General features: G+C 34.2%; 1 protein-coding gene across 6 annotated transcripts in view; it reads right to left on the reverse strand.

Moving 5' to 3' along the window:
• The window catches only part of GRIK2 (glutamate ionotropic receptor kainate type subunit 2), a 359,071-nt gene that overhangs the window by 67,087 nt on the left and 264,522 nt on the right, over nt 1-27,462 (reverse strand). For 5 of the 6 annotated variants that reach the window (XM_077176547.1, XM_077176545.1, XM_077176546.1 and 2 more), the window contains 2 exons: nt 25,785-25,903; nt 21,863-22,080 (listed from right to left, as the gene is read on the reverse strand). In XM_077176547.1, coding sequence (XP_077032662.1) covers nt 21,863-22,080; nt 25,785-25,903 — 337 coding nt within the window. Of the gene's footprint in view, nt 1-21,862; nt 22,081-25,784; nt 25,904-26,082; nt 26,558-27,462 lie in introns of those variants that run through there. The other variant, XM_077176549.1, reaches the window with a different exon arrangement.

The raw sequence follows: 27,462 nt of genomic DNA on the forward strand, positions 1-27,462 counted from the left end.
CAGTTATTAATTGATTTAATTAATCAGGTAAAATATTCCCTGAGAACGTAGAAAACATTAAACAATCTCTCTGGCAGGGGTCAGATTAGTTTCTACCAGTACAGTATTTTCCCTCACTTTACTTCATTTTTAGGGATACAATTGATGGAAGCAATAATCAGTTCCAGCTGGGAGGCTTCCTAATTTTTTTGCCTTAACTAACTGGGTATTTATGCTGCATAGTGATGTGAGCACTTCAGCATTAACACAGTAATATGCAAAATGTAATAAGTCACAGCAATAAGCAAAATTACTGTTTTGTATTTTAATATATACATTTTTAATTGCCTTTTGTTTTACTTTTGTTTTTTGGTTTTAATGTTTACTTTTACTAAATTGAAGATTAAAAATTATAATCAGAAAATATACTGTATTTTGCAGATATTAAGGCAAGGAAATTAGATTCTTTGCAGATGTGCTATAGCAATTATTGAACATGAATACTCAAGTAATTGCTATGTTAAATACCTTATTCAAATAGGCAGAGTACAAATTAAAGCTATCCTAGTTTGTCTGAAATCCATAGCTTGCTATGAAGCAGCAATTTTTTCTTCTTTTATTTCCCACATTTTTCTTTCTGCTTTATTTTTGAAAAAGCAGTAACAAAAATTCACACTCAATGTTCTAAGTAGAATGGCCTCAGTTTTCTGTATCTTTCTATCATGGACATCATACCCAGAAGGAGAGGACACATGTCTATTGAAATTAATAAACAGAAACAAACTAAATTAAAATATGCTATCTAGAAACAAAATTTACACTTTAAACAGCACAAATAAGATGGAAATATAAGTTAGACAGAATATTTCTTCCATCCTGTATGCATAATTTTGGCAAAAAGACAGAAAATTTACAGTCCCTCTGGGTAACCTAAATAGCAAAGGGTTGTTTGGTATGAGACACATTAGCATTCCAGTGATACACACCCTGAATTTTCAGATTTGTTAAATGCCTTCTTTTCCTTCCCTTATTTTAGAATGTTAATCTATTTATCTATTTGCTCTTCTGTTCATCATGATACGCAAAACTGGGACATCTTAAACGGTATGGACGCAAAGAATTTTCCCCTTCAAATGTCTTAGCATTAAAAAAACCCATTTATTCTTTCTAATGTATTTTATAGAAACTGAATCACCAGCTAAAACCAAGTTATAGTAACACTGCTGTCACTGTTGGAATCAAGGAAGATCCAGTCATCCTGTTTCCAGACCAGTCCCTCAAGGATTGTTAAGTCCCCATTGAGATTTAGAAGTAGCCACTTAGCTGCTCAGAGCAGCCAGACTTACTGATTCTGCATCACATCAGAAAAAATCTTTCTTAGGAAACTAATGAAATTGCTGACTGCAGGGACAGGTGGCCATGGAGGATTTAAATGTTGTGCTTTGACTAAAGCAGCAATTAGTTACCTAAGTTATCTGTGGAACAGATGGCATCTTGGGAGAAGAAATGATGGATGTACAATTTTATTTGAGTAATTTAGATAGGTAAGCTTGGGAGGAGTACAACAAAAATTTAATGTAATAATACTTTTTAATCAATATATCAACATTGCAGTTTATTTTCAAATAAGGACACTTATTAAATTCATAATTGCTTCCTTCACTTTCTATTATAAGAAAAACATATGGTTATGACTAGCACTTGGACAGTATATTTAAAAACAGAGATTAGTATGGCATAGCATTTCTTTAATGATTCAGTAGAAGGAGTTTTTGCCCATCAAAACTAAAGTTTTAGTCAACTAGAAGGGAGGAAAAGAAATAACCAGAATAACCAATTTCTTAAAGTAAATGGGTGAGCTATCCAACTTGGATATAACCCAAAAGGGCAAAAGATTGTTGATAAAATTTCAAAACTTAAAAAAAAAAAGTGGCTACAAAATTCCTGAATGAAAATAACACTGAAAATTAAATAAAAATACAGTTAGAGAGAAAATTTTAGTGCTTTCTTTAGACCTTCAAAAGTTATTCATCTGTTAGAAGCTGAATTATTCCTAGTGGTTCACTTTTTAGTTAACAGAAGAAGAAAAAAGGGATATCTCCACAGAACAATTCTCTAGCTGTGCCAATCTTATATTACCTACAGAAGTGAAATCAAAACATCAGTCAGGTTATGCTCTGAAGCTTGGGTAAATGAATTACTTGGTTTAAGCCAGAGATAAGTGAATTCAGGTAAATTAATCTGGAGAAATTTGATAGCAATACCTACTAAACTGATGAGATTTTTACAATGATTTTTTTTTCTGTTAGAAACTGCTTTTCTGCATGTATAAAATTTTTGAGAGACCTTTTAATTGCAAGGACAAGTTACTTTTAGCAGGTGGTATAACTGGAACAGGATGATAACATTAGGAAACCTGCCCAAGTACTTTCCTGTCCATACACCTCCAGACTTTTGATGGGCTCAGAAAATGAAGACAGAAGTGAGGAAGGACTTGCACCTTCCACTTTTACCTGACCTTCTGGAAAATCCTGTGGGAAAATATGTCATTGGACCTGAAAAGATTTTTTGTGGGATCCTCTCACACCCTTCTCCATGCTCTCCACTGAAAAGGGAGAGATTAAGAATAAATTTATTTTATTTTTCACCTCAATTTACAATAGTCTTTTCTTTTTGTTTGAATTTTAGATATTGTCAATGGATGGATTGAAATTAAGTCACCTGAGAGCTAAAGCATGGCATGTTGTGGAATACCACTAGCCATATGTTATTTATCAGGATCTAAAGGAGAACAACCTGACATTCTGTTGTCTGGAAGGAAAGGAAGCACCAGATTAGACCATGAGAGAGTTGGGCAGCCAGAGTACATGCCAAGTTAAGCATCAATGTCTTGGGAAAATCATGTCATGAAATTTATCCAAATAATGGATTTAAACCATTAATCCAACCATGGCTTTAAACCATAATAAAATAACTTAAAAGGACCATAAGACTAATGGCAGAAGACTTAGGGCTAGATCTAGCTGTATTTAAGAATGTCATTATAGTGCAGAAGTGACATTACAAAGGCATCACAGAGATTAGAGATACAATGAGGAAAAACATTGCATGTATTTTCAGAAAACCTAATTTTAAAAAAATTCCTGAGGAATAAAAACCCCACTCCTAAACCTCAGACCTGCAACCAAATAATCACAGAGATTTGTTCATCCTTTCTGAACTTTAAAAGGGATTTCAGTGTTCTGATCTCAGGACACATAATAAGCACTTATTTCTTTGCTGTCTGTGATAAATATCAATGCTAGGCAGACAGAAAGATATAAAATAGATGTTACATCTTCACAATAATGTCCAATGACAGAGGAGTCCTGCTGTTGGGGAGGAATCAACACTGAAGGCCTGTTGTCTTTAAATCACCAGCTGTGATTTAAAAGTAATAGGCTTATTTTTTACAAACCTGTATAATCAGCTATATCCATATATTAAAAAAAAGATAAAGTATTTAATTATAAAGATTTAAGCATAGTAATAATTTTCTTTGTGTACAATAATCTGAGAAAAATTCTAAACCCACACTATTATTAATATTTACACACCCAGATTATGTTAAATTTATGGTGAGCATAAATCTCTGTAAAACTCTTTTGTAGACAGATTTTGCATTATGAGCTTCAAAACTAAGATCCAAATATCAGATTTTCTGGTCACAGTTTGGTTTAATTAAGTTACTGAATAAATTGTTACAAGTTCAGGGTGCCACACAACAGTTAAGGGTTAATCTTATTTTACTTAATATTATTTTTTTGGGGTTTTGTTTTTCACTGGTTTGGGAGTTTGTTGGGGATTTTAGGTGGGTTGCTGCTGATTCTTTTGCATCTTGTTTTAATTTTTTTTTTTAATGAAGCAGATTTTTTTCTGTTCAATTGTCTCTGTAATAAAACAGCTCTGTACTTTGAGTATACAAAGTATTTAATGTATAAACTTCACTACATTAATACAATGCTGAGGGCTGAGGAAGTACCAGGAGATCTGGAGGCAAGCAAGCTGTTAAGATTCCAGATGGCCAATGCAGGGGAAAAGCTTTCCATGACTGGAAGATGTTTGGACATGTGAAAGCTGAATCACCTTGTTTACTGCAAAGAGTGGTAGCCAGATCATCACACTAATGCACGAGATTCTACTGCAAAGGGAAATTCTTGTCACTACATGAAAATTAAATCACTGGCGCAAATCCATTCATGGATTTGTGCCTTTTATGAATGGCACTACATTGCTAATTTCGCTCAGATTTTAACTATTTGAATTCTCACCAGGGCTTTAATGGAAATCAACAATAATATAGTGCCTATGTTATTGTAGACAAACAAAAGTAAGACAGTAAAACCAAAACAAACCAACAGATAAATAAAAACCACCAAAAAACCAACCCACAACATGAGCCATTATTCATACAAAAATTAGATGGTAATAGAGTTTCAAGTCTCTGAAGCTAACAGAGGAATTGGCATGGCATAACTGTCTTGTAAAAACAAGAGAGAAAAAGATAGCATTTTCATGAGAAAGTGCATAGTTGTACGATTTTTTTTTCTGATTGTACACTAGAACTAAAATAATTTTCCGTATAGGTAGAATTTAAAGAACAATTAGTCAAAAGCATTAGCTCCAATGTAAGGAATAATTTTTCAGATTGTCCCAAGAGAACAAACTGACCTGGAGCAACCAAGACCATGAAGACAACCAGAAACCAGAGATGAATGTTATCAATCTGAAAGGAGTGGTATGATTAAGTAGTTGATGTAAAGATAGGGAAAGGATATTAGCAGATATTCTAGTAATATTCTACGCCTCCTTAGTATAAATAAGCATTTTTAAAAATCTATATATTCTTGAGGATCTTTCAAATCCCAGGCACAGTTAGTTCCTTGCTTCATTAGAACACAGTGAATTTAATAGTGCCCCAAACTTGTTAATGTCACGCTTTTGATGTCACTGGTAACAGCAGTGCTCTGTTTATTCTGTACATTTCTGCATCAGTAAGCTGTGAACATCCTGCAGCAAATTTTCATGTACTTTCTGTTGACCAATTTAGTAGAACACATTCTGGCAAAGTGGCTTTCTGTGTGTAATAATTTAAGAAAAAATTTATAGGAAAGAGCTTTGGATAACAGTACCTATATTCAGTGTGTGCCATACTGCATTTATTTGTCTATGAGCCCAAGGACAAGGGACAATTAATTTTCAATCCATGCTGGATTTCAGTGAGAAAGGTGCTTTTAGATAATTATTGCTGACTCCTTCTTTATACTGCCAATAAATATATTTTCTCTAAATATTAATCAACCAGATTAGAGGCGTAATTTCCATCAAGCAGTATTTTGATTTAAAGATCAATGAGGAGAGAACTTTGCTTCAATTTTTATAAGAAATATGTATCCATCCTTCTAACTAGAGATATTCTTAGAGAAAGATACATGATTAAAAATTGAGCTCCTATTTTAAAGAAAAACAAAACTCTGCATAATCAGTCTCAATCCCACAAAATCTCTAATTCACCTTCTCAAAAGCAGTCTTACAAGTTTGCAAAGTGAATGAACAAAACCATCCATCAATGAGTATTTCCCTGCAAGTACTCTATCCTCCCTAAAACCTGCTCCTTTTCACAATTCCTCAGAAAAGCACTCAACTGCTATCAGAAACTTCAAGCTCTTACACTGACAAATACTATGATTCACTGACTTTCCAGTTTTACCATTCCTGGCAGGACAATCTTTTTAAAGAGAATGAACTTGATTGATGTATTGAAACTCAGCTTTTTTTCAGTAGTTCCTGTGTGGACCAACATTGTTTATACTGTCCAGAAAAAAGAAACAAATATGAATATCCAAGGCAATCCCAAAAAAAGAAAGTTTCCAAACCAAAGTTTTTAAATATTTATACTCTAGAGAAATGACAACATGTTGTTTGTTCCCCATGAACAGCTCTGAAAGCAACATTTATACTTATCTACAATGATTACCTAGGGAGACAGTCCTTGACCCAGAGTCATTGCACTGGAACAGCTTTCTTCAGAAAGAGAACAAATTGCAGCATTTAAGTCTAAAAACTAACAAAATCCTGTTCACTTGGTACAACTTCCATGATGGATAGCTATCTAACTTTTTAATTGTTTTTAAAGTGACTCTTTCAGAGCTGGAGTAGTGAAAGCCATCATACTCTAATTTTCTGAAAGCTTGATAGAAACAATATTCTGGGTAGAGATAAAGAGGAATGAAGCACTTTCTTTCCCATAGGAAAGCTTTCCCACTCATATTCTTTGATGCCAACTAACCTTCACATCTGCTATTTCCCTATTGATTGCTACAACTTGGCACTTTTGTAGAGTGTCTGATGAGGAAATTCCATTCAATGACACCACTTCCTCTTCAACAAAAGAAGTGCAGTAAAATAACAGTGTGTTTCCTATACCTTCAGGGGAAAGGCTGTTTGCAAATTATGCACACGAACATGTAGTCATCATTTATGTGTGTGTATGTGGAGAAGAAGAGCATTTGTTCCTTTAGACTGAACTGTTGTCTATGTAAAATTATGCAAAGTAGATCTGGGTTTGAATTTTTTAAGCAAATGAGGAGCCATTCTGGGTCCCACTTAAAAAATCCATCTCAAAATACATCGTGTTCACTATGGAAATAAGCTTGGAATTAGTCATCACTTAAAATACATTCCAAATATATGTTTACAAATCAGTAATGTGTATTAGACAGCATCAGAACTAAGAATGTGTTTGTTTTGCTGTCCTTGAATATGAACAAATCAGATCCTCTTTTCAAATTAAATGAAATTATTTATTTTTGACACATATTACATAATGAAATATTTAATTTAGAATTAAAATGGTAAGCAATACCAACTACATAGTAGTTCCATTATGATGTGGAAAACATCAGCGGGACAAAAGAAAAGCAGTTTTTAAATTCAAGACCAAACATAACACCTTTGTTTCAAACAGATTGAAACTATGAAATTATTTGTGTTCTAGTTGCATTTACTTTGGTTTTTCTCTAGCCCCTGGACTTCACCATTTTTTGTTTGTTTATTGATTTGTTTCATGGAACTTCAGGTTCATTAAGCTTTAGAGGCCACAATTAATTCTGTGTTTAGTTTTACTTGGAACTAGGTCCTTTGTTTTAATTTATATTTTAGGTATGCCTTTAGACCTAGACTCACAAAGGTATTGAAATACCTAATACTTACTGGTATCAATGGGAACTTATGTATAAAAAATAAACATAGAAGAATTAAAGATTTAATTCCATTTCAGGATTTTCAGGTTGTATTTGTAACTTAAATTATTCTCGCAACAATTATTTTGCACTAAGTTGAACCAGCACAACTAACAGATTTTCTTTTGTGAGCAGGACAGAAACAAAAAAGAAAGATAACAGTTCAGGAGATGTCAAATACAACTAAAGACAGTTACTAATAGGGTGTTTCTACATGGCTGCCTAATATTGATGGAAAAGAAAGTTTAGCCCCATGACCTTGATTTTAAAAATCCTGTTTTATCCTGTCCTGTTTTGCTTACTATTAAAAGTATAGTCTGAATGTGTACAAGACAAAGATATAGAACACATTAAAAAAATATACTTGAAACTCCATGTAAAGATTCCAGTATACATTTTACTTTAAACAATCCACTTCAAAGTTTTTGCTTCAAAATCAGGGGTGAGAAATCATGATTTTTTTAAGCAATAATTTTTAAAACAGCTTTTGGGCACTGGAACAAGCATGCTAGAGAGGTGGTCAATGACCAAAGCCTGACAGTGCTTAAAAAGCCTTTGGTTAATGCCCTTAATAATTTGCTTTAACTTTTGATCAGCTCTGGATTGCTCAGGCAGTTGGATTGGGTGTTTACTCTAGATGTCTTCCATCTGAAATATTCTATTCTAGCTATAATAATTTTCCTGTTCTAATTTGTAACTAAGAAATCCAAAATTATAGAAAAATAAAATTTGCAAAACATAATTAATGATTCAGAATCTGTTAGAGGGTGTAGATTGTTCTGGATGTCAGCTAATTTTATTTTTCCTGTAAACAAGGTAGTTAATTTTGCTGTGTCATCCTACTAATCTCCCATATGCAAGATGAACTGTAACCTTTAATTTCAGATTTCCATGAAAATTTTGACATAGAATATGTCAAGACTACCACATACTTCCTACAAAATATGCAAACAATGCAAATGCATTACTGGTGTACATATCAAAAGCCTGCACCTGTCACTCTAATTTAATTTTTAAAAAAAATTGAATTTATAAATGTAACAAAAATGACAACTTATACAGCAGATGACACAGCAACACCTGCCCTGCTGCTGGAAGATAAATGTACTGAACCTCTAATGTAATCAAACACATGGAGCCATATAAACAAATCAAAATGTTGCATAGTGTTTATTCTTTATTTTTACTTTTTTTTTTAAATACAGGCCTTTGTGTTTAGTGGTAAAACCACAATGAGTGGTTTACTCATTGTGACCAGCACAATCTCTCTAAATGAAACATTTACATACACATACCATAATTTTGCCAGTATTTCAACTCAGGCTGTAAGTCAAACTATGAATTTTTTCTATGATTTAAGAGAGATATTTCCTTTTTGTGAGTGTGTGTTCATTTCAGCGCCATCCTGTTTGAAAAGAATTTATTTGCAGTTTTTAAACCATTAATCTAAAAGAAATATTCCCACTGTGATAGTTAAGTCAGTCAGTTTTACTATAGAACAGGAATTATGTATATTATTACTTGTAAAATTAATTAATTTGAGTACAAACATTTTTTTAATCACCACCTCTCCCTATGGTCAAACTGTAGTTTATACATATATGAAAAATGTTTCATGCTTAAAAAGTGACCATAAATTTTATAAGATTCTTCTTAAATACTTTTAGCCACCTACACATTAAGTATCTACACCCAAGTGCTAACCTAAGTTTCTCTTCTCACAATTCAGGTTAATTTCTGTAACTCTGGAGAGCCCTGTCTTTCCAGGACATTTGCTTAGTACAGAGGAATTATTTTCTGGTGCCTTTCAGTTTCTTTCCAGTGTCAGTCAGGGGCACCTAGATGACTCCTGAAAAGGAAAGCAGATATCTACATTTTGTAGTGAGGAGAAACCTGCCTTACATGTTTTAAAACCTACATCTTTCCTACTCAAACAAATCATGTGTTTGTGTATGTGTGTGGGGGTGGGTGGGTGTGTGTTTTCATGGCTTTGACACCAAACCACAGGATATTATTATGCCTTCCTATTAAATTCTCTCAATCAACAGTTCATATCCTTTCTATACCAATATACCAATTCACTAATCTACTTTTAGTACAGTCCTACCCTAAGCACTTGGAGAAACTTCAGGAATACAGCCTGTTCCTGGCTTTTACTCATTATTATTTTCTGGATGCCAAACTTTATTTTACAGTTCCTATATCTACAAAGAATAATAAATTGCCTTTGCTAAACATTTTGCCCATGAGGCAAAACTAACTACCAGGAGCAGTTGATAACATTAATATAGGGTTTGTGTAATGCAATACAGTGCAAGAAAATAAAATATTTAAAAAAATGAGTGACAAATACATAATAACAGGAGGTTTTTAATTACCTGATTCCATCACTAATGTCAACAAATTAAAAAATTAAAAAAAATGCAAATCATAAGTTATTGCAACTACAGGCTTTGTCAGTGCTGGTGGTCTTGCTATTATATTTATTCCATTAAAAGTTAGAGATTCAATTTACAAAAGTAATTCCACATTTCAGAAATGAAAATTGAAAACCTAAAGATTAAGACCATAAGTATCAGTGATTTTTTGTAAGTGTTAAGACAGTTATTTGAAGTATATAGAAATCAAGCTCTAGCTTGGAAAGAAATCTAGAAACCCTTTATGAGTGAATAAGAATGTAAAAAAATAATTGGCCTCAGTACTTCTGTGAAACGAGCCCTATAGCTCCCCTTCAAACCTCCTTTCATCTCTGATGATCTGATTTGAAAAGACAGTGACTAAAACTGCTGAATCTTCTTCATTATGAACAGACTGTGACTGGAAGAGGAAACTGAAAGATCAGTGCTTCCTCCATTAACTTCTGATTGCAGGGGTAGCCCTGACTAGAATGGCATTGTTGGATTGCACATCTATAATGAACTATGATAAGCATCTCTGCTCTTCAAGGAACAAAAACCGCATCAGGAATACAAGGTGTAACCATAAAATAAATAAAGAAACCAAGCTGGTTTTTTATTCAGTTCAAGTAAGTTCCTTAGTAATTCAGCCTGAATAAAAATACACTTGAATGATAACTACCTGGATAGGCTTAGATAAAAGTCTTAGAATCAAAGAAACTGTCCTCAAAGCTTCTTTGCCAGACAAGGTAATAGGGTGAAGAAAGAGGTAGAGACCATTCCTATCAAATCACAGAAAATTTTTGGTACTAGTATTCCTTCCTCACAGAAAGTTCCTTTAGGGAGCATATTCCTTTTTAAGAAGGTGGAAATGTATGTAAGAGTTCATGAAACTTCTATCAGAAATGTCAAATAGAAGCTTCTAAAGAGTTCTGGAAGAGTCCTCATAACTTAAGGAAGGTATCACTAGTATTAAAAAAAAAAGAAAGACATAGAAAGACAGTGAGAGCTAAAGAAAGAGTAACAGAACTGTTTCTGTCTTGCCATTGGCCTGCAGCAAAGGAAAGTAAGAGTTCTTCAAAGAAACACCCAGAAATTCAAGTCTTCAAAGGCCTCCATGGTATTTGCTGTTTTTAATAGTTTGTTGAGAGGTAACAGATTCCAGTTTTCAAATGCAAATATATGCAAACAAATATTTTAAGGTAAGTTATATCTTTTGCCAGTAAATAATAGTTTGCTAAGAGTATGTATAGTAAAAGCTCTCATGTTTCCTTCAAACCACAATAGCTCACATGATAACTTATCCGGATTTTGCTTGCAAATTGCTTTTCAATATCTCTTTCTGATCACTGGCTGCTCATGGCTTGGATGGGTATACTCTTTGCTGGGTAAAAAAATGTCTTTTGGCCGAGCCCAAAGACTGATGAATAGAGTAATATATTATCCTTTGGCAGCTGATCACTACTGGTGTTCTCCAGGGCTCAGTATTGGCCCCAGTCCTGTTAAACATTTTTATCAATTATCTGGATTAGGAGATCAAATGCAAATCTCAGTCAGTTTGCAGATGACATCAAGTTTCTTGGGAGTGCTGGTCTGCTGGAGGATAGAAAGGCTCTGGAGAGGGATCAGAACAGGATGGATTGATGGGCTGAAGCCAAGTGTACGAGGTTCAACAAGGCCAATTGCTGGATCTTGCACTTGGGTCCCAACCCCATGCAGAGCTACAGGCTGTGGGCAGAGCAGCTACTATTCCAGAAAGTTTCCCGGTGGAAAAGGACCAGGGGATGTTGGTTGGAAACTGGCTGTATATGAGCCAGCAGTGTCCAAGACCAGTGCCATCCTGGCCTGCATCAGCTACAGTGTGGTCAGCAGGACCAGAGCAGTGATTGTCCTCCTGTAATTGGCACTGATGAGCCCACACCTCGAAACCTGTGTTCAGTTCTGAGCCCTTTACTACCATAAAGAAACTGAGGTACTGGAATAACTAGAGAAGGACAACAGAGTTGGTGGAGGGTCCAGAGCACAGCTCTTATGAGGATCAACTGAGGGAGATGGGGTATTTAGGCTGAAGAATAGGACCCACAGGGGACATCTTTGTGTCAATTCACTACAACTACCTGAAAAGAGGTTGTAGCAAGGTAGGTAGTCTCTTCTCCAAAGACCATGCAACAGGATGAGAGGAAATTACCTCAGATTTTGTCAGGGTAAATTAAGACTGGATATTAGTAAAAATTTCTTCCTGGAAAGGACTGTCAAGAATTGGAACAGGCTGCTCAAGGCAGTGATTTGTCATAATCCCTGGAGGTGTTTAAAAGACATGCAGATGAGGTTCTTTAGGACACGGCTTAGTGGTGGACTTGGTAGTATGAGGTTAATGGTTGGACTCAGAGCTCTTTTCCAACCTAAACAACTCTGTGATTCTGTGACTCTAAAGCATACTTTAGTATAGTTTTTTATAAACTAGTTAAGTATATTGTGCAGATTAAGGATCTTTGATACATTAAATACAAGTTCAATTAATGCATGGATAAAGAAAAATGCCTAAAAGGCAAAAAGCTTGCATAATTACATAATTATTACCATAGATCTACTGCAAAAAGGATTGTTTAATCAATCTCAACAGGCACTCTGTTTGGAGAAATTAATAAATCTGGAGAAGAAATTCATCAGCATAATAAGACTCTAGGTGATGTCTGGGGCAATTCTGGCACTGAAAATATTTCTGTACACAAAGCAATGTTAATGTAGTTGGGCAACACCTCAGTACTGTGGTATATAAATTGACAGGCAGAACTAAGAGTTCACCACTGCTAATGAATGGAGAATTTCAGGATATTTTAGCAGGCAGGAATTCAACACTGAAGGTTACTCATATGGCAGGATCTCACAAAAAAAATATCTGAACCAAGGGCCCATTCACTCCAGAGAATTGCTTCTGAATATCATTCCCAGGATGAGTCATAGATCAAATCTGGAAAACTTTACATGGCTACTTGGTGACAGATCTATTTGCTTTGAAGAACAAGGCATTTTTTTTTAAACTCTGATAGTTAAAAATGTTCAGATGTACTCTGAATTTCCTAAACAAACCCTGTCTCTGAATTATGTCTTTCATACAGAATGCTGTTTGCAGTTAAAGGTTTCTTTATGATCTGGTTCAGGTCCCTTTCTCACCTTGCTCAAGATCTGAAGACAAACATAAAGGGGAAAAAAGCTGAAAAGAGAAGAGAAAAAGAGAAGTGTTCTCACCCTGCCCCCTGAGGAAAACAGCATGAGGAGATAAAGGTGATAGGAGAGAGAGCAATTAGGTTATGCATTTCTGAGGAAAAAGCCTTGCAACTAAACTTATGATGAGAACCCAGAGATCAGTAATTCTCTTATAACTTATCCTGTCATCAGTGTCATTACAGGCCCTGAAGAGGCCAGAAAGTAGAGAGCATCAGGTAAGGGAAAGGAAGAAAAATGGCTTACCAGTTAAGACAAAATTTACATTGGTACATAAATAAAATGTTTATTGTAAGTATCAGCAATTTCAGTGTTGTTGATTTTTCTCATTGTCACACTTTCAAATGTCTAGGTGACATAACTCACTTCCCAAAGGGTTTGGATTCCAGGTGTCTTTCACATTTAGGAGGATGATATGAGACTGCCCTGCCCTGCTCCACTCCAATCAGTTCTAGCTTTCTAGCAGCTAGAGCAGTTTTCTTCACAACCAAAAATAAAAATGCAACAAAAATGTTCATTTGCAGCTGGATGATGTAGCCAGGTTGACTCTTGCCACAGGACTAAGGCATGTGCAGCCAGCAGTGCTTGAGGCTGAAGGTAGGAGAAGAGGTTGGACAACTTGGAGTTGGACTGGCTTAAAACAAAACAAAACAAAAAGCTATTGAGAAAAGCAATTTAAAGCAATTAGTGGTGATTAAATTCCATCTGACTTCAAAAGAAAGTAAATGGTATTTTAGGATGCATTAGCCAAAGCATTGCCAGCAGGTTGAAGGAGGTGATCCTGACTGGAGTGTTGTGACCAGTTCTGGGCTCCTCAGTACTAGGGAGACAGGATGCTGCTGGAACAAATCCAGAGGAGGGCTATGAACATAGCAAGGGCCTGGAGTATCTCTCTCATGAGGAGGGGCTGGGGGAGCTCAGCCTGTTTGGCCTTGTGAAGAGATTAATAAGGTGGGACAACATCCATGTGAGTAAGTATCTGAAGGGGGATGTCAGGAGGATGGAGCCAGGCTTTGCTCAGTGCTGCCCAGCAGCAGCACAAGAGGCAATGAGCAGAAACAGATACACAGAAAGTTCCATCTGAATATGAGGAAAAATTTCTTTACTGTGTGAATGAGTGAGCACTGGAACAGGCTGTCCAGAGAGGGTGTAGGGTTCTGGAAATGTTCAAGAACTGTTTGGACACAATTCCATAAAATGTGCTCTAGGACGACCCTGTTTTAGGCAGGGAGGTTGGACCAGGTGACCCACTATGGTCCCTTCTAACCTTACCCAGTTTGTGATGCTGTGATTGTTGTCTTCTGTGGCATCACTGTGTATTCTCTAAAAAATGAGGTAGAGTGTGTTTCTCTTAATTACAAAGTGTTTTTTCAAATGTCTAGATTATTACATCCCTCTAAATCATCTCCATTTGAAAAAATTCTTGTCTTTTGCTGTTAAATAATCCTGACACAATTTCAGACTCAAACTGTGGTTTAAGTAACATATGCATATCAGAATTGACTTTCTAAGGAGAAAGGTAAAGTTATTTTTTTACCCAGTCTTGGCTCTGGTTTCTTGTATCCCATATTTCTATCCAACTGGAAATTAGATTAGATCTTGCTATATTTTATCATACCTTATACACTGAGAACAATCAATTTTATTCAGATCATCTCCATCATGTACCTACAATATGGATTATTAATGCATACACACTAATTAATGCATATTGTTGGATGCAATTTTGAAAAATAATGCAAATGCCAACTTATTTTTTGAATGTTTATTTTGCCTCTGTAATAGTAATACTCAAAAATATTTATGGGACCATAGGGTAGCCTACCTGAGATTTCACTGGGGAGATCAGCACAACACTTTTCTTTTCTGAAGAATTTTGGTAAGGCAGAAACTGATACTGAGTTATGGAAATGTTTAATTGATTCAAAGAGAAACTAGAATTTTCATCATGCCCACTTTTTATTTATTTTTGATGTCTCTCTTAGACTTCATTTCAAAAATAACTAGTGGGGATCCAATTCATATCTTAATGATTTTTTTCAATATTTTAATTTTTGTGAATGTCTACTCTTGTTTTCACTGGAAAGTTGTTTTGTTTTTTTTCCTTGAGAGGACATCAAAAGGCATTTCTACATGTTTCATATATTTCTAAGAGGTGTAGCCTGAGACAAATGCAAATGATAAATATGAATCCTATAGTTTTTAAGTATAACCAAATGTTATCCAGCAGCTTACAAAGAGTACTTACTATCTGGATATATAGAATAATCTTTGTAGAAATGAAAAGTTGACTAGTCATGTTCATCTTTTTTAGTCCTTATTGAAGGGTATAAGAAATAAGGAACAGGGAAAGGAGAAAGGGAAGGAAAAAGTCATGGATGGGGGGACAAACATGAGAGAGAAAAGATAGTGAATTTCTATGGCACTCCATCTATTTTTAGTTTCATGACACAGCACTGAAATGCAACACAAAGCCAAACATCTGCTCTTATTTACTGTAGGAATAATAATCACTCTAAGGGTCAAGACAGCATAAAATTATTGTCCCCATAAGTAGACAGTTACTTGGAAGGAAGCACTTTCTGTGAATTTTTGTTCTGCTTTATGCCTTCAATTTCAAAAGAAAGACAGTTCACCCCATAGAACTTAATGGTACTAAATTTATTGTAATTTCTTTAATATAGAATTCAAATGAACTGCTCTTCTTGTTGTAGTCTCTGTTAATGTATCATATAACCTACCTACCATTGCCTAACTTCCCTGACCTTTTACAAAAATAAGTAGAACTCAGTGAGGCAGAGATGTTTTAAGATCTCTGGACAAACTCTATATCTCACTCTCACAGGCTCTGCTATTGCAGATTTAGGTCTTATAACTGTATGGAGTGACCACAGACCTTTTTTTAGAGATTTACAACTATATCTGCCTACTTTATTATTTTTTTTTTTACATTAAAAGAAGCAATGGTTAACTAAGTAGTGTTCTTGCAAAGAGGGAATCATGACTAAGAGGAAATTATGAATTTCAGCTGTAGGTTTTTCTGGCAGTTAGGTACAAACCAGCATGATCAGAAAGAAGAAAAAAAATATTTACATGGCATTTATATTCAATTCCCTTTTTAACAAAATGTACCACATGTTTTTTTCATGCAAGGACAAGTCTGTTACATCAAAAGACAACTTTTCTATGAAGTCAAATATTATAAGATCAAACTGAATATGTATCTGTTACCAAATATTTTTAATGCATTATCAAAATTAGTACATGGAAGTTGTGACTCAAAAGATTGTTTTCTAATAGTCACTGTCAGTCACTGGATATTTGAGAAAATCGTTAAGTGGCACTTCTCTCATCATTGACTTGCAAAAATTGTACCAAATAATTAGCACTCACTGCCAAACTTCATGGCGTTTTATTTGAAGCGTTAAACTAAAGGTTCTCTGTGTGTATACACCCATGTGTTTGTACTGCATCTTTACTTGTTAAACAAATAAATATCATTTGTTTAATACAATGTTCAAACCCAGACTTGAAAATCCTACTGAAGTACTGGCTTTGTGCACATCAGTGCCAACCTCACACATGACATAAGTATGACATTGATACCTTCATTCTTGCTGCTGTTCTTCTGTTTATGTCAGAGAATTTGTCATTTGTACTCCAGTTGCAAGCAGTGGGAAAATTCCCCTATAACTCCTTCCTTCAGCTTTAAAAGACTGTTTCTGAGACTTTATAATGTAGAGCTTAGTAGAGCTTAATGCCATTTCTTTTAACAACAGGCTGAGAATGTGGAAGGGAAAGACAGACATAAGTGCTTAATTGTTGCTTCTCTAAATTTCCTCAGAGAGGAGGCAACAAATAGGCTAGGGTAAAATGTGTGGGCATGGGAGAAAAGGAAAATTACTAAAAAAGATGAGCAACATGGCTCTTTATAGAGAGAAAGCAGCGCAGGATGAAATTAAATATATTGTAGAAAAGTGGAGCTGGAGTATAAAACCTGATCCTAAAGAATAAAATGCAAATATAATTGGTAAACAGAATAGTCTGATAATTCTAAGGTATGTGAGTCAGCTTTCCTGAATTAGTCCCATGTCTACCTTTCACCAGAATTAGTTTCCTATCTACCTTTCACAAAGTCATCTTGAAAAAGATGCAATCCCATTTAGTGCCTCAGCTTCCTTATCAACAAAACTAGAATATAAATACATGTCTCACAGAAAGCTAAGACCTTTTATTTGTGATAAAAGAGTAATGGCACTAATTTACTGCTATTAGAGAATGGAAAAGTGCTTTGGTTTTACTATTTGGTATGCAGATGCTTAGTAACCATAAGTAAGAAAAATTCCATTGTATCTGGTACTGTACAAAAACCTAGAAAGAAAGAAATTCTGACACTGAAAGTTACAGATATGAAAAATTATGGGAGAAACAAGAGCACTTGACAGCTTCACAAGAAATATCTTAACATTGTAAACCTCATATGTGTATTGAACTAGGTTTTTTTTTGTGTGTGAGAGTGGAGAAGTGTAGTGCAAATAGAAGCTGGGTAGAATTAATATTGTTCTTCTTAATTTCAGAATTGTTATTGGGCAAAAAAAACCAAGTGAGAAACACAAACTGAAAGACCACAGAAATTAGAGACAATGAAAATCTCAAGTTTTTTTCATCCAAGAACAGTTAGTGTGAGATCACTACCTTTCATAAAAATAATAAATGATTTTTATTTTATTCCAAACAGGAAAAAAAAGCAGATTTCTGAAATTTGAAAGTGGTCAATAGTGATAATAGCAGCCAAGAGGAAGGAAGAGATTTTCATAACTAAGGAAACATACATAATCTGAGAAACATCAAAGTATGTACTGGTAATGGACACTCCTAGCCTAAAAGCAGATAAGGCTTAGAACTTACTTTCACATATCTTTCCTTCCAATTCTTGGACTATACTGAGGTTTTCTTTATTATTCACAATGAATTAGCCAAGCAGACCTACCAGACACATAATGGACTTTCAAAATTATTTCCTTTCCATGCTCAGACCAGATGAGCAGATCTTAAGAGGAGAGAGCACTGAAATTGTCCTTTCCTTTCTGGCCTCTGAAAGAGTTGTAATTCATGTTTCTCAGACGATGAGGAGGCATGGGATGAAGGACCTAGTAAAACCCTGAAGATAACATTCTCCTTTTTCATCAAAGCTATTTCACAAGGATATTTGACTCACAAGAGTAACAGCATTTTCAACATATATCCCATGTGCTCTCCAAGATTTTACCTTCAGAAGGTTTGAATCCAGCAGTTAGCTTGTTTGTCTGATGCCCATTTAGGTTCCCCTTCATAATGGGTTCTTTTTTTTTTTAACACCACACAGCTTTGGCCACACTCCAAAATTTTTTTCTTAAGAAAAGAATTGAGTAGACTGCTATATAGCTAATTTATGCAGAAATTATTGTCAGTCTTATGGGCAGCTACCAAGCCTCACTGTGATTGGAACCAATAACTCTACCAAGACATGATAATTTCATTTAACATTAGCAAACCATCTGGTGTCCTTATAGCTTGTTGTAACACAGTGTCACTGTTTTACTCAATCCACTCTCATTAAAACAAGACAAAAGTAGCTAAGGATAAACATACACACAGATGATAAATTTATCCTCTCAATTATCTTTGTGCAACCCCTACCCCCAGAACTCATACCCTCTTAGATTTTTGAAGTACAAGGCTACTACTAAACCTAACCTGATCTCCTGTATAATGAACGCTCTCTTTCATCGAGTAACCTCTAAATCAGAAGAACAACATGCTTGTGCTATGCTGTATCTACCTTCCTCATAATGGCTGCCTTTGATGGATGAATCCAACCCACTCCTAGATAATTTATACCAATGGTTAATGACTCTCACTCTTAAAATATGCACCTTATTTCTACTCTGAATTTCTCTAACTTCAGCTATGAAACATTGGATCTCATTATGCCTTTTTCTGCTAGATTAGTGAGTCATCTACTGTCAAAAGCCTCATTCCCATTAAGGCATTTGCAAACCATGATCAAGTCACCTCTTAACCTTCTCTTCAGCAGATTAAACAGACAGATCTTTAGCCTCTAACTGCAATGATTATTTTCAGACCTACAGTCATTCTTTCACCTTTAATGAACCCTTTCTAATTTTAAGCATATTTTCAAAGTGTGATGACCAGAACAGGACACAAAAGTTCATTAGTATTTTCCTTAATGCCATACAAAATGGAACTTCCTACTTGATATTCAGTTATCTATGTATCAGAGGAAATAATACATACCATTTAAAACTGTTTTATCAGTGTCCTGTGCTTAAATGCTCTTTGTATTTTTTAGCATTCTCTATGAGATATTCAATTCTAGCAGAACCTTGTAATGCAATTCCACTTAAAGTGTTATTTTAAAATATTTTCTTGCATTTTTATCTTTTTTATGTAAGGAAATTACATTCTTGAAGTAATTAGCTTTTGCTGACTAGAAGTATATTTTGAAAACATGCAAATGCAGATATACTATGTTGACCAAAATTATAGTACGTTATTTTCTGATAACTCCACATCATTAGGGAAAAATACCTAATTTTACCAGGAATTTAACAATTAAAGACTGTATATATACATATATGTTTTTGTTTATCTTTTATGGAATACATATGCAATTAACCTCATTCCTTACAGAGTCAGCTCTAGTGAATAGCACTTACATCAAGACAACCCTAATGTTCTCCTGGAGATTGCTTCAGATACTGAATGAATCAAATGGGATTGTATATTTTCCTTTACTTTCCTATTTGAGCATGATTTTCACCTTTTGATAATCTGCAAGAACAAATGTAGCTATGTCTAATGCTTAAATTTAAATTTATTTCATTAGGCAAATAATATCCATTAATAATAAAAAATCTTAATAGTAGTAGCAAATAATATAAATTAATTTTCTACCAGATGAGATAGTAAACAACAGAAATTTATTTCAAATCAGTTGGTTCCAAGTTGGAATGGTTTTTAATTATTGTTTCCGTTTCATGTCATAAAACACTTGCTAATATAGATCTGTTCACACAATAATCCAGAAAATAGATGTTTTCAATAGAATAAACCTTAATTTAACCTAAAATTTAGCAGATGAATATATAAATTCTATGTTTTCTTATGATTTCTCTTTTCATTCATAATGAAGGAGGAAAATTCATTAATGTAAAAAAAGTAATGCTAAATTATGTGATCTGACATCCTAAATCTGTTGTGTTTAAGTCTAGGGTTATTTCAACTGCAGATAAAAATCTTCAATGAAGGATGTGAAAATGCTATTTCATTAGACATAAGGCCTCTTTAGTTCTTGGATACAATACATTAGATAATCACAAAATATATCTGGACAAATATAAACAGAAGAATAAAGAAAGAAGAAAGGAATAATTGTGCAGAAAAGGGAGTACTATATCAACAAAAGGGAAAAAAGTCCATAGAAAGAGGAATAGTGTCTTTGCACTTAGAAATTTAAAAAACCCACATTAGAAGTATTAAAAAAAAAAGTTAATCAGATAATTCAGGATGAGAAGGAAAACTAAAAATTTACAGTTGCTTCCTAATATTTCTACAACGTCCACAGTTTGAATCTAAAATAGAATTAGATCAAAATTTTCTGCCATACTGTAATTTAGTTAAATCCTAGAGTGTTTTCTGGTAGTTCAATAAATACCTTGTGTTATTTCTTTATGTCTCAAGACAAAAATAATTTTGACATTTTTAAAACACTCAGTCTTTAAATTTTCAATGTTGTTATTTTAACTACATATTTCCTGACACAAAGAGATCTCTAATTGATTAGTTACTTCTATCAATTTCATCAGCTCCTTTTCCAATGAGTATTCAGAGGAGAATACCCAGAACATTCCCAATGCAAGGTTTAAGTTAAGCAGTCTGAAACATTCTGAGATGTTGGAGTTGAATGATTTTATTTCCAAGCAGAAGCTGAGAGCCTTAGAAATTATTTATTTTTTAAATTAAAACTATTTGTACACTTTGATTGGGTACAAGGTCAATGGTCATAGGATTAAATAGAGATTATTTAGCCTTGATATGTAAACAAATCTTGTGCTCTCTAAATTTCATGAGAGAAACTGAGCACACAGTCTTCAATTTCTGTACCAGTTTAAAAGCTACCTCGGTACTTTGCTGATTACAAATGCCAATGTGACATCCAACACAGAGCTTTAGGTGATAGCATAATAATTCTTAAAACTAGGCTATATTAGCCAAAAAGTCTTCAGAAATCACCAAAAATCAGGCAAATATTGTTAAATACCTCTCTGGAAGACCTGAGACACCCCTGTGCTATCCAGCATCAGGAGTTAGAGAATTAACGATCTTCTTTCATAAATATTTATCACTAATTTAAGTCTGCTTAAATGCCTGATGAATCTAGACAAGAAATATTTTCCTCTAATTCAGTATCTCACTTCACTATATTTCAAATTTAATTATCTTAGTAGCAGGTTAAGAGAAACAGAAAAACTGGGATAATCTGAGCTTTTTATATGGTACCAAAATTTCACTCAAAAGTTTCTCAAAATTATTAAGTCCAAAAAGTTTTCCTCAGTACATCCACTAATACCCTTAGTGTTTCTTGAGTAAAGACTACAATTAGGTATAATGCCATTGAATTAAATCTAACTTTTAATAGGACAAAGTTTAATCTTGTATGCAGCTATAGAAGATCTGAGGAAAGTACTCAGGTTTCTTCATGTACTTCACTGCTATAAATCCAATTCATTAATAGAAAATCATCAAAAAAACTGTGAGAGATTTTTCATTTGATTCCTTTGCTATCTTTTTAATTAAAAAAAAAGGTTTCCACTTGTTTTTGACAGCATCAGGAATGGTAGTAGCTGCCCTTCAGCAAGGTGCAAAAGCTTTCCCCCCCAAAATCAGGATATAACATCCCAAACAGAATATAAAACTTACCTTGAAAAAAGTCATGGTTGCTCCATCTTCAACTGCCCCATACTCTATCTTTGTCTGCTTGGCCAAGTCATCAGCAGAATCAATAGGGGACTCCATCCGTTCCACTGTCAGAAAGGCGGCTAGGTTAGCAGTGTACGAGGAAATGATGATAAGTGTGAAAAACCACCAAATGCCTCCCACTATCCTGGTGGAGAGGGCTTTGGGCATGAGCTCAGAACCTAACGAAAACCAGGGGAGAAAGGTGAAACGGATGCACAGAAAACAATTAATAAGTGTTCAGCACTTTTTGCCACAGTGGGGAAATGGAATCACTGTGCAAAAAAAATCTTTAAGCTACAGGTTTAGATGTACTGCTTGTAAAAACACACACAACTGAAATGCAAAATAACTGGTTAAATTTATAAAGACATATCTTTTTGGAGCTGTGGGAATCAAAATATAGTAATGGGAGATTCGCTGGTCAGTGCCATTTTAGAATTTATAAACATATATATAAAAATACCAAGAATAAAAAAGCAGTAACTTCAACTTGCTTTCCAGAACAAATAAGCAATTGATGAAAGTGCCAGATATGAAATGAAGGATTTCATATCTGAAAAACAAAACTTTAAATCTATTATAAATATGCTTTTGAGTTTTTCCATTTACATTGCTGTAAATGATAGTTAATTAAATGTTGAGATAAAAAAATTCATATCTCCCATCTCTATGTTTAGCCCCACAATTTCATTTAAATATGGGTGGCTATGCTAAAAACTTCAATTTAATAGAATAGCAATAAAAATATTAGACTTCTATACATAAGCTTCATAAAGATAGATTATAATTCATTGCTGGAGTTGCCTGCTCATGGCACGAAAGAATGGAGGGGGAGACAGACACTGTATAGTAATTTGCATAATTTTTAATGCAAATTTGGAGCCTAATGAGACAAATTGAAGCACATAAACTCCTCTTGTGTTTAATTACAAAAAATAGGAATAAATTAAATTCACTGTAATATACAATTACAAATATTTATCATAAATGAGCATGTATGGATTTTTTCCATAATGTCATAATTGAATGAAATGAAATTTCTAATGATGTCAAATAAACAATTTCAAGTTTCATTTTAAGAACTTTATGTAAGATCTTTTAGAAGTATCTGGAAACTTGTTTTCAAGGAAACAGTTTCATCATATCCACTATACAATTGTACCGAAACAACCCCTTTTTGTTAATTGGTTACTATGTTTGCTCTTATATCTCCTGGGTAAAATGGAATGAAGGCAAGATGGACTATTTTATTCCTGTTAAATTTTAGTGCTTATATTGAATTAGTTAAGGAACTGGTCCAGCAAGGTAACACATCTTCATATAGGTGAAAGATTATGTCAAACTTCCAAACTCAATGTGAAAAAAAGAACAGAAGGGCTGGGGAGAGAGGGAGGAAGAAAACAAAAGAAAGGGAAAAAAGAAGTGGTATCATAACTGGACTACTGTATTCAAAAACAGCCCATCTTACCCTGCAGTTCATCTTACCCTTGCTGTTTCAAACAAAAAAGGCTGACAGACTTGGACATGACAGCCAACTCCAGCGCCAGACTCTGCCTAGAATTCTGCAAGGGAAAAAGTAGAAAAGTACCTGTCTGATGGAGTTGCTCCTAGGCCCTGTTAGTCAGACACTTAGACACCATAACACTAAGAGATTTCCCAACAAGCCCACTATCATTAACTCTTTTTAATTGCTCTCATTTCATTTTAAAAACCAACACCAGTAAAGTCAGACAGGACTGGAAAGAAGAGAAGAGTGGAGACATTGGCCACAGTTGCCCCAGTTCCCACGAGCTCGTACCTTACCAGGGACAGAAACCGAGTGCCACCTGGGCCCATGAAACAGAGCCTGGTCAGGGGCTGACTGTCATGTACCCAAGGTAACGCCATGTCCAGCACTATATCCCACAGTTTCCTGGGAGCGAGAGGTGCCAGCAAGACATGCATGAGTTTCCTCTATCATGTATCCTCCAGCACTAAGCAAATCTTTTGTAAAGAAGCAGCACTTAATAGGCTGATATGAGTATGGCCCAAGTGCTTCTATATTGTTACTGCTATTAGGTGAGAACTTCCATGCTTTTCTGAAAGCCTACTGTTAGATGACTTTAGGTTTTTCAGATTTCTTTTTAAAGCAATCAACAAAATCAAGACTGATGCTGCATCCTTACAATGGGGCCTTTAAGGTTTATTAAAGGTTGAACTGAGTAAAGGTAAAACAATATAAGGCAAGGACAGAGGGTCAGCCTTAATTCTGAAAAACTAGTTTTCCTTCAAGGAAAACTATTATCCCCCAAAGATATATTTTAAAATGAAGGTTAGGGTTTTTTTCCTTATTTTGATTCTCAAAAACAATGTTTAGATGTTACGGGCTAAAAAAACCTTTTCCTTGCAAAAAGATGATACAAAAATCTAAATTGCTTTTTCCATCATAGAAGCATAAAGCCACATAAGAAATATAACTCAGCATTGATAGAAATTCTGACAATCCTGAGAACTGTGAATGGAATTTGAAATACCTTCTTTCATTCAGCATCCCTTTTTTTGATAGCTTCCTTAAAAGCAATCATTATCTTGCAAACATGTATTTGGCAATTGTGTTTCAACTATATAATTTCTTGACATGTATACTGACAACCTAGTTGATAGTAAACACTTAGCCAACTAAAGACATATTTTTATCTCTGATTTGAAATCCTGATTTCTTTTTACCCATTAACTCATGTTTTTCTGAGCACAGTACTCTTCTTGCTGAGGCATTAGGGAATTTTTAGGCTTACAAACTTGATATATGACAGAATATTTACTGCAGTTACAGGAAAGCTTCATGAAATCATTTGATGAGTTAAAATCAGGATTTATTTATAGCTGGTGTACTTATAATGGTAAGCTTTAAAAATGATTGCTCAGGTATATTCATTAAAACAACTCTACCAATATGCACTTGTTCCTGCCAACATTTTCTATGATTTTTTGGGGGAGATATGCAATGGTTATTTTTCCAGAAAGGAAAGCCATTCCTTTTAATGGCTCTTTAACAAGACTAATAATCTTTTGTATTACGCTATACTGCCCAGTGAAATGTCAGTGCAAAAAATGAAACTGTGCTATTCACATGTGTCTGATATTATATGACTGTGTTCAAATCCTTATGGAAAAGGGCAATAAAATGGTGATATATTTTTATGGATCTATATATTTGGTATGCTTTCAAAATAAGAGGAATATGACAAGGAAATTACAGATTTTTAAGAATGTGCTTAAGCATTTTACTTAGACAGTTATAGTTAAAACTGAACGTTGGTTTTACTCTGAGCAATATGACTACACAGCTGCCAATTTTATTGTCAGCAATGGCATCAATTTCTCAGTGCATGGATTGTTGAATACAGACAGTGTTGAATGGTCATTCTGATTTTAAAAATATAAATTATGACTGGACAGGATTAAATCTCCTATATTATTTTATTTTATAGGTTCTAGCTACTAGATAAAATCTTTCTGTATTTGAAAGGCTTCTAGACCAAAATTAACTGAATTATAGATTTTTACATTATAGTCTTATCTGACAAAGGTATACTCATTCTTGGGTTGTTTAAATGGAGGTTTTTTGGGTAATGGACAGATTAGCTTGTTTAATTACACAGTAAGGGTTTCCTGTTTAGGCAATAAACTGTATGGCTATGCTGTACTTTTTTAAGTCTTAAATTTTTTATCTGCCCTCAGGCTAATTCGTAAGGTGTTGGGAATGCCTGGATAATCATAAAAAAGCTGGTTTATGGCTACATGCACAGAGGCACCCATGCAAGTGACTTGCACCAGAGAACTGTGACCCCCAGCAAAAAGTGGGACATGGTGCCCAAGAGAAAGAGCAGACTGAGTCGTATACCTTGCTGCATGAGAGCTCCAACTCCAAACCAGAAACTATTTAGCAAGGTAAAATTGTTTTCCACCACGTCTGAATCAGGGTTGCAAGGATGTGGATTATACCACTCATAGGGACTAAACCTGTGGTAATTGACAGAAGAAAAAGAACAGATTTAAAATGCAGCCATCACAAAGTCTATCCAGCAAAACTGCTGCAAAAGAAAAAGAAAAACAAGAGAGGTTATAAAGAAAATAGTGATTGAAAGTTTTTACAGTGTGATTGCATTACAGTTAACAGCAATATTAAGAAAAAACAATACTGAAGATTAACATTCTTAACTGTTGCTGATACTGATAAAGTTGCATACAGATTGGCTCTGAAAGTTTCCAAGTGCCACCTGTAAACATCAAAGCACTTATTCTTTTATTGACACCAATAGAATTCCAGACAATTGGTCCCATTTAGGATTAGGCTCTTATAACCACTGTGACAGTATTTTGCATCTTGAAAGAAAATTAACACCTGTTAAATAACAGAACTTCACTAGAAAAAAAAAATACATCAGGCAAAATGTTTCTGTCTCATAGAAATTACAAATAATGAATATAACAGAAAATAAATAGTTAGCAGTGAAAGTGACATTGCTAATCACCAAACACTACAATTCACAGAAAAAAAATACTATAGCAAATTAAAGGAATTGCATCCTGTCCTGTGAGGTGCACAGTAGCATCCCTGGAAAGGTTTTCCAAAAGAAGCTGGGGACACTCACAAGCACCTTGCAGGGCCAGGCTCTGAGAAAAGAAAAAAAAAGAAAGAAAAAGATAAACATAAAGGAAAAGACAATTTAATTAATTATCTCAAAAATAGAACAGAGATAGTAGAAAGATGCCTGAGTCTGGCAATAAATTACAGTCAATCTAATTCATGGCTTTGCAATTGCTGTGCATTATGATGAGCTCATATCTAAATGCTATTTTATTAATTGTAGCTAAAACAAGCAAACATGTCTAGATAAATTATTCTTTGTTACAATTTCTTTTGTAAAATAAAGATTTTCAGTTCTCTCTTCCTCATGGTACTTTTGGAGAACTAAATTTTAATTGCAATGTGCAGGATTATTCTAATAATTTTAGAGTTTTAATAACCATGCCTGGACTTGGAGGCACACTGTTGAGAGAGATTTTTATTTTATGCTTAAATCATATCTTCAAATCTTTGATAATGAATACATGTGTAATAGTTGCATGTGCATAATATATTTGAGTGAAAAAAATGAAAATCACAACAACAGTATAATGGAACTAGCACAAGACACCAGCACAATAATTTTTAAAATTACAGATTTTTAATTATTAAATCAATATTAATGTATTTTCATAATTTCTCAAATCATTAAAGCCACTCTGTTAAAAACCCTTGGATAGGCAGCCTTTATGAAAGAACTTTTTTGGTGTATTTTATAATCAAAGTTATCTGAACTATTCATCTGTCACTTTGAAAAATAGAATTTTCTTCACAATAATATTTCAAACACATTATAATACAGAAAATCAAATGTTCCACTTTGAAGCTCTTAATGTAATGTTAAAGCACTTCTCGTCTTAAAAGTGTCTACTTGACAAAGAACTGTTTCATTTGAATCTCCAAAGTAATACTGATATGCTGTGCAAAAATGTTGATTGGGTTCTAATTAAAC

This window comes from Agelaius phoeniceus, chromosome 3, assembly GCF_051311805.1.
Source record: "Agelaius phoeniceus isolate bAgePho1 chromosome 3, bAgePho1.hap1, whole genome shotgun sequence".
NCBI classification, from domain to species: Eukaryota; Metazoa; Chordata; class Aves; order Passeriformes; family Icteridae; genus Agelaius; species Agelaius phoeniceus.